Genomic DNA, 10,783 nt, shown 5'->3' on the forward strand with positions numbered 1-10,783 from the left:
AAATAAGTGCGACCCGGAGGCATTGTTCTGCATATCCTATAGGTCTTTACAAAAAGAGTTGCATTTTTAAGAAAGTTAATACGCGCCCGTCTGTTATAGCGTTGTTCAATTATTTTTTAAATTCAATTAAATGAGAGAAATAACCAAAATCTTTTGAAATTGTACATCAGCCTTTATTGACGTTTAATACACAAACATTAATGTAAAAAAAGTATTGATGTGGAGGAGGTTGTCTGTATGATTTCTGTTCCTTTACCCACCTCGTCTGTAGCACTGGTTCATGAACAGGTTGTTGCCGTGGTCTCTGTCAGGTCAGTCAATGGGACCACCACTGACTATGTGACTATGTGACTATGTGGGAGGGGGAAATTGTAAATCTACTACAACAGTTCGCCCCCGATCATTTTGTAAAATGTGTTAATTAAATGTTGTAAACTACTGGCATTATAGAGAAAGCTGGTACCAAGCTGGGGGGTGTCCGATGATGACAATGGATGAGGTGCACATGTACAATAATTAAGACATATAAGGGCTGCTGCTTTCATATAATTTTTACTGTTCTGAGGAGCCATGATTCTTGCTATTATGGAAGATGAGCAAATTAAATTACTTCAGCATATTTAGTGCAAAACATATTTAAGTTGACTTCACAATACTATTGATTGTGTAAAGTGTAACAGTAGTGTTACAGTAGTGTAAAGACTGTCCTGTATTTGCATTGGTGACACGTCTGATAACAATACCCCGATGAACTTGATGGGGGTCGCCATGGGTCATGTTCTTAAATCTGCAGCAGGCTCCACTGTAAACCTATTGACTTTGATTTGCAACAAGAGCCTGTGTTGCTCCACTGGGAAATTACTGACTGATTGGATAACTGAAAAGGCTGTTGTGCTCCTAATGTTTAGCCCTTCTCATTCATTCATTTCGCAAATAAACAGTGTGAAAAGAGTGAAATCTGCAAAATGCACAATGTTCTGCATAGACATAATTGTACTATAATGAAAAGTAAAGTACAAACTGATCGCAGGTAATAGGGCTGGTACTCTCACTCTGCATACCTCAGGAGCATGGTGACTCATAGTTGCTAAGCTCAAATAAAACAAACCAGATAAAACTAAGGTGTGGCAAATAATAGAGGGTGTTTTGCAAAACCTTGTTACAGCGCTTCCCTTGCACTTTGTCATTTTCAACATTTAAACGTTCACTCAGACAATTTGTGAAAACATAAAGAAAACTAACAACAAACTTTTTTTGGGATGAATTAGACCCAGTGTGTATGTCAAAACAGCAAATTAAAAAAATACACTTAAAAAAAGGAGAATTTTTTTTTTTTTTATTACAAACTATATTTTTTTATTTTTTTTAGATGAATTGTCAAAACCCAACAAATGCCCAAACTAGTGTCAGACCATCCCTCCAGCTTTACTGCTCTTTATATTTATCAAAGAAAATACAGGTGAGTCCAGCCAATTCTTTGTCCTCCAAAGGGTTCAACAACAGCAACTTCAGTTTGAAATATCAGCGTTTTGGTAAAAATAGGTCTTCATGGTAAGGGTAAGGTAATACACGCTGTTACATAAATAAACTTAGTTGTGTAATTAAAGTTGTGTAATTATTGTTTTAAGGTGCACTATGTAAATACTAAAACATAAAACATATCCATTAATTTATTGAATTACAGATGTTTTTATTTCTGTCTTTTATGTAATCTATACTTAAGTACATAAGTAACAACTTTGAATGCTTCTTCCACTACTGCAAAGCAGACCCTACACCAGAAAAGATTCCCTTTGCATTATTGCATTTGCATCCTTTAGTTTTGTTGTTATTTGCAACAACAACAAAAAGCTGGGTTAACAAATGATCCTTATATTTTGTGGAATTTGTATGGTCAATTATACAAAAAATGCATGGCAAAAATCATAGCAATAGTAATAATTACAGTAATAATTACAGGTGACTAGAATCTAGCCTTACCCTCTGTCTATTACGGTTAATTCACTAACAAAGAATACATGTTTTGTGACCATCTACTTACGTTAAAATTGAACATAAAAAATATACAATATGCGAATGCTCCAGTTTTCCTGACCTAAACAAAATCAGGTGATGGTCCCTGGGACAGTGCACTTTGCACTTTGCCAAGTGAGGGATGGATCAAATAGTGGACAAACACTTTCCTAAAGGGAACAATACACCGTAACTTCAGAATTAAATGGTGAAAGCGAGGAGAGTTTATCTATTACAAAGTTTTAAGAGATTCAAGATTAACATGTTTTTTTTTCTTCTTTTTCTTACAAACACATTGCGCCCTCATATATTTTTATAAAAAGACGAATATTTTTGTATTTTATGAAATTATTAATTTGGGCCAAAGAGAAAAATTCCAATCAATTTAGTTTTACGTCAAACTTCTGTAACGTAACAACATAAAATAAACAATAAAAGTGTATGAGCGCCAGGCAGAAGCCTCTCATTTAGTTTTATCACTTGTTCCAATGGAATAACTGAATAATGTGTGCCTTGGTTTAGTTCCCAGAATTTCACAAATACCGATCCTATTTGGTAAGAGTGCGCTCGCCTTCAGCGCAGCTCACCTGTGCGTCAGGTGCGTGCGCGTCATCGAGACCCCGCCCCCGCCCCCGTCTGTGCTGCGTGCGCTTTGCCTCAGAGTCCGTTTAGAGCAGCCACGAAGCGGGGCACAAACAACAGCCTGCTCCAACCTATTTAGTCTCACACTGGAGTCCGCCTCAGGTTTCCAAGTTTCGGTTCAACAATGCACACCGTGAGCTCAGAGAATGTCTTTTTGTCCGCTTTGCAGCCCAACACATCGGTCACCACCTACGGGCTTCCGTCCGAGGTGCTGCTGGGCAATGGGAGCTCCGTTTCGGACGAAGTCTTACGGGCCAAACGCGTTCAGCACCAGGTCCAGATGAGACTGGCCGAGAAGTCCACACTTCCGCGTCAGAATGGCTCTGCAGCAGCTCACTACGCCATGTCAGGTGAGTGCTTTTACCAGAAAATAGACCCAATGAATTTCACTGTTTCTGTGCACAATATCAACAGGTGTCAGCTTACAATGCGCTTTTGTCACACAATATGTGAGGGAATCATAGCCTAAACAAACCAACACTACCCATGCAAATTTGATAAGCAGTTCAACATTGTTCTTTGATGTTGTGTTGTATAGCCTAACATATGCCTGGCTCTGTCTATATTATAAACTAGTATTAGAGCAATTATGTATGTCTTATCTCAAATAAATGAGATCAGTATCACTATCATTCCTTCATGACTGCTCTTGCATTATGTTTTTTTTTTTTTATTGATGTGAAATCATCTCCTTAGGTCCATATCTCTACCTGTCTACATGAAAGGGTTAATGTTTAACAGGCTCCAACAAGTGGTGCTTTCATTGCACATTGCAGATAGTAGCAGAGCAGAAAGAGTCCCTCTGTGAGATTGAATGTCATGTTTCTTAGTCAGCCCTTAAATGGGTTTGAGACAGATACCTGAGAAATGACAGGGTCGTGAGAATCAGCTGGTGAATCTTTAAAGATGTTTGGCTTGGTGTACTTATAGTTATCCTCCTTAAAATGTATTCCCATGTGTTATTTGCTTCATGGATGTAAATAGAATTGTGCACCAGTCGTTATATGTGAAGTGGACATTCTTTCCCGGCTCATAAGTTATTGTGTTTTCTTTCAAACCTTTAAGAGACAGACTGGGCAGCTGAAAGGGTCTTTGCTCCGTGGGAACACTTGAAACGCTTTCTCATAGATTAAGAGTTTGCCTTTATCCCTGTGTCAATATACATCTTGCTTGCCTATTTTTCTACACTCTAGTCTACAAGAAATACTAAGGTTTGATATGCTTGCTTTAACTCTTGTTTCAGCCACTATATTACACAATCACCTCCCATGTTTATAGTACATATCTAGGTTGTTAGTTGGTCCTTTGCCCTTGGGCCTAGCTCGAAGGCTAGTCATAAAATGTGGCCGCCGTCAACTTTGTGAACCAGTACAACAGGAAAACAGAGAACAGGGCCTCGTTCCTATTTAAGTACTCTGTGTTTTAGCCAAACCATCACCAGTGCTATTCCTAAGGTTTGTTAGATAAGAGGCAACAGAAGAAGAAGGTCTTGAAATTGCTACTATGTTGTCCATAAAAGCAAGTCTCAACAAAAGACTATACAAGGGCCTCCAATCATGACGGTGTGGATTTATGAGAAGCACAGTTATTTTTTCAAACGATAACAGCAGGGAAAAAATGTCCCAGGTCCTGAGTGGAGCATGGGTGTGTTGGCGCGTACTCTGCTCCCAGGTGTGGGCCAGGGTGTGGCCGGGGTCAGACTGTATTTATCAAAGACCTGTCACTGACATTTTAATAACTGGTTTGGTGTGTTTTCTCTTTTCAAATGAGGCAAACACAAATGCACACAATTGCACACACAAATGCATGCAGGAATTTGTTATTTTGATTAGTGTCTTGTATTAATGACTAGGCATTATTATTACAATTATTTTTACAATTGGCTTGGACAAAAAAGAAAGCGTTTAACATTAGTTCCCCTGAAAACACGTTCATAAAAGACAATTGAATCATCATCTCATTGCAAATAAATGTTTTAAATGCAACACAAAATTCACCCTCAGCACACTTACACATGTAAGTGCATCAGCAAAACCTATTTAATATCATTATGTACATTTAGATAGTAATTATTAAAATATACTTTAATGGGAAAAATATATGTAAGAGTTTTTCTTAAAAATCACATGCCCATAATTTGGCTTTAATCTTAATTATTATTAAGCTTTACAAAGCCAGTTTACACATCTGTAACATGGGAATTATGACTATTCATTTTGTTCCCACTCAGCTGAAACCGTTAATAGTTTTGCCACACAACTGTGATGCACAACATTCTCATTGTTTCACAACTAAGATTTTATTGTAGATAATTGTGTAACCACTAAATACACACTGAGAGTGTGTTTGTGAGACAACGGATGGAAATGAGCTCATGGCTACATGCCGGCGTGTTTACAGTATGTATTTCATGTATGTTCAATAACAAACACTGCCCCGACCAAATAAACAACAATAATAATTAGTTTATGTTTGTGTTTGTGTTTACACATATACATTTTCATATCACAGATGTCACTCAATAAGCTACTGAGTATAAAGAAACCTTTCAATACAATTACAAGACGTCTTTTACGTCAACAATCTTCAGTGGTTTTCCTCGTTGATTATATACCTGAAATGGAACATCATTTTGAGTTGTATACTTTGAGTTTGACGCACACTCTGATTACTTTAGTCATTGGCACGTCCATCATCATGCAGCTCTTCTCTCACGTCTGTGCTCACACTCGTCTGTCTGGTCATTCACCTTTCTGAAGTAAGTTACAGCATATAAAGCATACAGTATCTATGTGTGTGTCACTGTCAGTGTCTCGCAGACAGAGCTCCAGCCTGCAACATGACACCTGCTATTCAAAATCATCGTCTGTGCGAACCCTTGTTGTTGGTTAGAGAGGCGTGACGTGAGATGAAAGTCTACATGAGGTGGTTAAATCTCCTCTCACTTGTGTTTCTTACTTACTTTCTAAATTTGTTATAAGTAATTGTTGTTTTATACCTTTGTTTTGATTTGGGCAAATTAAGGTTATGGTTAAAATATACTTTTATTATTCCTTTGTGTGGAAAATGTGTTCTCTTCATTTGATCCTTCAATAGCTGTGAGGAGCAGTGAGCTGCTCAGAGACCCGTCCTCACCCACCTGAGCTAACACAGGGAGAAACATGCAAACTCCACACAGAAAGGCTGGGAGTCATCAGGAGTCTGCTTTTCAAGCCTGAATGCTAGAAACTAGAAGTGTTGCCAATTTCATAAATCTTTAGAAAAACATTTTCATTTTATTCTTTGATTGTCACACAGTCAAATAATATGTCTTCATTTTTGTATTGTAACTGAAGCTCAGCTCAGCAGTTGCTGATACAACAAACACACCCATTTAGTCCTGAGACTTGACTGAAAATACAAGGGACAGCTTAAAGAGGAAGGCTTTAACTTCAGTGTGGTTCTTACTAAATACTTTTCAAGTATTTTAAAGACCCCTTTACTCCGTATTCTGACACTATGAAATCAGTGATCTTTCTAAACGAGTCAACTAAAACATGTTATTTTTCACACAATGTGTCAAATGTACAGTATTGCATTTGAAAAAAATGGTCTCATTCATATGCTTTTTTTCAGACTATGGTGGTGGTTCATCTACGCTCAAATACCAGACTTATCAGCCAAACTTCACCTCCAAGTCCTCGTTCATGTACTCGGGAGGAGCCAGAACTATGGTGAGTGCTGCCACTTGTTTATTGACCTTTTGATCTGGTGTCAACCGCAGAGCCCCTGACCCTGTGTGGGGTATAAATGTGTGGCATTTCACAAAGACCTGCCATGAGATCAGTCCACAGGGTTCAGATTGAACCTCTACATTCTTTAGTGTTAGTAGTTTAAACAGCACATCACAGGTTGGCACAGTTTTTGCATATAGACAAAAACCTTATAGTAATAGTAGCATAGTAATAATTTTGACAGTTTGTGTTTTACATATTAGCACAATAATGCAATGGTATCATAAGTGAAATGACCTACTTGTTTTACCAGAACATTAATACATCTGTGTGATTGTGCCTGTCTAATGTCCTTCTCTTTTTGGACAGGGCCCTCGAATATCCCAGAGAACCGGTTTCAGCTCTCAGTCCGCTGGTGCAGATCTGGCACAGTTACAGCGCATGAGCATCGGGGGCGGGGGGGCTGGTGGCGGGGGGTATTACAGAGAAGAGATGTCTGTTGGTCATGGGCCCCCTCCTGGGATGATCAGGCCCCAACATGACCTGGAGTCGGCCTCCATGCACTCGATGCGCCTGGTCAACCCCTGGACAATGGATGACAGTGATGCAGCCAGTATGGTCTCAGACCGGGATGCTGTCTTTAACCGCCAGTACAGTCAGAGTCAGAGCGCTATGAACGGATATACCCAGGTGCGACAGGTGCCCAGTACCATGCGTAGATCCCTCAGCGGGACACTGTCCCGGGGGGGAGGCATGGGTGGAGTTGAGTCAGAAATGGTCACAAATCAGTATTCGTTCAAGGGGCCGGCACATCGCACCATTAACAGGATTAACAACCGCAACAGGACCAGCATGAGCTCCATGTCAGGGACCCTCCAGCGGCCCATGTCTGTGGGAGGAGGCAGCGTCTACTCTTCAGGTGGGGACCGAGTGGACCGAGGCTTCATTGGCACATCAACCACCTCTGGGGAACGGATTTTCCACGGGGGTACTCTGCCTCGCTCCATGTCCATCAAGAGCATGCAGAGTGTGGGCAGAGGAGCGGACATATACGGATACAGTGGACAGAATGAGACGGGATTTGGCATGGGAAACCTCAGCGTGTAAGTAACCACGGTTATTCACTATAGGTCATTTCATATCAATGAACACTCTAGCTCATACTCGGGGAAATCGGTAATGTTTTTCTCTAGTGTGCATGGACACCTCTAGACTGGTGCCTCCAAAAGTGTAGGAGACCAACAATTTTAATAAACAAAACTTTAAAACAATTCCATCATTTCATTCATCTTATTTGTAGTTGGGGTCTCGAGACATTCTCCTCCTAAAGGAACATGTTGAATTGAGAGGTGGATTTAACTAAGTGCTGTGGATTGGGAGGTGCTCCTTAGCGGCAAGACTGGTTTTGGGTGTGGCAGTTTTAAGCCTCGCATTTCACACATCCCACAGTCAGAAAAAGTGGCCGGAAGAACATTTGCAAGGGACAAATAATCGAAGGCATTCCTGTGGTCCCCCTGTTTTCCTTCCTCAAACAAATTAACTCCACCATTACGAAGGTATCTACTGATAAACAAATGTATTGACATGAATTTCTCTCCTTTGGCAGCATCAACCATTTGGACATGTCCTCAGCTATCGCGAACCTTAGAGATCCAGACCCCAGTGTGCAGGTCATCGGAGCGGCCTACATTCAACACGAGTGCTACAACGACAGTGATGCCAAAAATGATGTGAGCAGCGCTACACACTCGAACCTCATTGAGAAAACTGTCATAAATATTGTTGAGCTTTAATTATACTCAGATGTTTGCTTGGCTTCTACACAGATCAGTTTCACCCATGTGTGTCTCACTATCAAGAAACTTCAGAATAGCACCTTACATACTTCATCTAAACCCTTTTAAATGTCTGTGTCCCTTTTTAAAATGTATTAATTTTTTCCCCTTAATTTTATTTTTTTAAATTGTAAGTTCTGGACATCTTTCTTTATATTTTCAATCTACAAATTCCTTTAAAATTTATCTTCACTTTTTGAGATTTGACCCCATATGGATGGGGTGTTACATTTTATTCTTATTTTCACTTTTTATTCATATTTTCACTCAGTGACCAGTAGGTACAACAAAATCCAAGCAAGTTTCATAACATATTCATAAGCATTTTTAGTGGTGCCTATTACTTTATTTGCTATGCAGCTTCGATGATGCAGCTTATAGACAAAATAGCATAGTCGTAGCAATAGTTCATATTGTTGTGTTAATGAAACATGTTTCTGTTGTTAGGTCCGAAAGTACGACGGCATTCCTGAACTGGTCAAACTGTTCAACAGTGAGAGCCAGGAGGTGCAGCGTTATGCCACCGGCGCCACTCGAAACCTCATCTTTGAAAACATGGAGAACAAGGTGGCTCTGATCGAACACGGTGGCATCCCACAGCTGGTCGAGGCCCTGAAAGAGCAGGACGATGAGCTCCGCAAAAACATCACTGGTACAATATTAACAAATACACATAATCAATGGGAAATATTGAGTCAATAGTTGCAATTTTTAGTGTATCGATTATTGATCTTAATTTTCCTTAATTCTCTAAAAAAGCCAATATTTAATTTCGACAATCTGCTTATGGGAAAGGTATAAAGTATTCTGCACAAAATGTGGCTACATAGCTCATTTATAGTAGTAAAACATGGCTAAAACATAAATTCATTTAATTTAAATTTTCTTTGTATACTTTTACTGTGCAGAACAGTGAGCTGTAAACGATAATGGTGCATGTTGTAATTTCAAATGTATTTTGTCAAAAATTTTATTTTTAATAATATTTTTTTAAAATACCGACACACCATCTGTATTGGAAGTGGCATTGTCATATTTTTATAGACTAAAAGAAAACCAAAAGTCTGAAAGAAATGTTAATCTTTAATCCATCTTAAGATCAGTTAAGTTCTTAATGCCAGTTCACTTGTCCAGTGTTGGAAGCGAGATATAGGCGTGTTTACAGCATTTAGTAAAAATCTGGAACTAATCTTGAGCTACACTAGAACTAAACTAGGACTAAAACAGACACAACTTAGTCTACATCAAGACTAAACAAGGCTTAATCAAGGACCGAACCAGAAGAAGTCTGTGAAAAGAATTATTATTATTTTTTCAAATTAGATTTCTCTAACCCATGTGCCATTGACAAATGGCAATAAACCCTATTCTCATACTGATTCTGATCTAATCTGCTCCTTTTAGCTAAATTTGTCTTACACAGCTGAGGCGGTTTTGACTTTCAGATGATGACAGTTGTCATCTGATAACTGAAAAAAATGAAAGTTACTCCCAGCTCTAGAGTTTGCACGTTAGCACAGTCGTGCTGACAAAAGTAGGTCTGTGCATAGGGGTGTGATAAGGGCCTGGAGGAGTGTTGGAGTTGTCTGGGCCTGTGGACCAACTGTACATGGGCCACTCCCTGTTAGAAAACCATGTTACTCTTTCTTTGACTCTAACCACAATATGTATCCACAAGAGACATCATGTCAAGCTGTGTCAAAAGGCCAGATGACAAAACAGTGATAGTCTATAATATACTGTGTGTTTATTGTATGAAGCACAGGTAATTTGTGCTGTTTGGTGTAATATACCGTAAATGTTTTTTTCCCCCCCATTAGGCATTTTCTGGAACTTGTCCTCCAAAGATAATCTGAAGGAGAAGCTGGCCAAAGAGACCCTTCATGAGCTGACGGAGCAAATCCTAATACCACTGTCTGGAGATGCGAACGCTGAGTCCATTGATCACGCCCCATCTGAGGCCGATATCTTCTTCAATACCACGGGCTGTCTTAGGTACTTCTCAGAAAAACGTAACAAACAAACTTCTCTTGAACACCTGAATGTTTTCCCATGAGCACATTTGCATCAAACTTGTTCTGGCAGAGCACAGAACGGTGTGTCAGCTGCCGAAGTTGACACCACACCTAGTGCATCTTTTGCGTTGTAAAAGCTTGAAATATTGTCATAAAAATACATTTTGGACCAAATTTGCCAAGCACCATTTTAATTATGATAATTGAAAATAAAACAAACTAAAAACTAAACCATAAATTAACATTTGATTTGTTTTCAGAAATCTTAGTTCTGTGAATGAGAAAACCCGTCAACAGATGAGAGAAACCAATGGACTTATAGAGTCATTGGTGGGCTACATCAATGCATCGCTTGAAGAAAGCAAGACTGAGGGCAAAGTAAGGGTCTTTTGCAACCTCCAGGACACTCTGGTACTATTGCTGTTTTCTGTGCTCATTTGTCTGACCTGTTTTTTATCTAGGGAGTAGAAAATGCTGTTTGTGTCCTGAGAAACCTCTCCTTTCAGCTATATAATGAAATGCCTCCTTCTGCCATAATGCGCCTGGAAGGGAAAACCAGGGATCA

General features: G+C 39.4%; 1 protein-coding gene across 1 annotated transcript in view; it reads left to right on the plus strand.

The window, feature by feature from the left end:
- The first annotated feature begins 2,678 nt into the window (after positions 1–2,678).
- LOC140348888 (plakophilin-3-like) overlaps positions 2,679–10,783 on the plus strand; it is an 11,425-nt gene continuing 3,320 nt past the window's right edge. The window contains exons 1-8 of the mRNA XM_072435018.1: positions 2,679–3,005; positions 6,271–6,368; positions 6,738–7,471; positions 7,975–8,098; positions 8,651–8,855; positions 10,024–10,198; positions 10,479–10,596; positions 10,680–10,783. The exon at positions 10,680–10,783 is cut by the window's right edge and continues 61 nt beyond it. Coding sequence (XP_072291119.1) covers positions 2,780–3,005; positions 6,271–6,368; positions 6,738–7,471; positions 7,975–8,098; positions 8,651–8,855; positions 10,024–10,198; positions 10,479–10,596; positions 10,680–10,783 — 1,784 coding nt within the window. The 5' untranslated portion in view covers positions 2,679–2,779. The remainder of the gene's footprint in view (positions 3,006–6,270; positions 6,369–6,737; positions 7,472–7,974; positions 8,099–8,650; positions 8,856–10,023; positions 10,199–10,478; positions 10,597–10,679) is intronic.

This window comes from Eucyclogobius newberryi, unplaced genomic scaffold, assembly GCF_026437365.1.
Source record: "Eucyclogobius newberryi isolate DKJ021-1_F unplaced genomic scaffold, fEucNew1.0.hap1 SCAF_7, whole genome shotgun sequence".
Classification (NCBI taxonomy): Eukaryota; Metazoa; Chordata; class Actinopteri; order Gobiiformes; family Gobiidae; genus Eucyclogobius; species Eucyclogobius newberryi.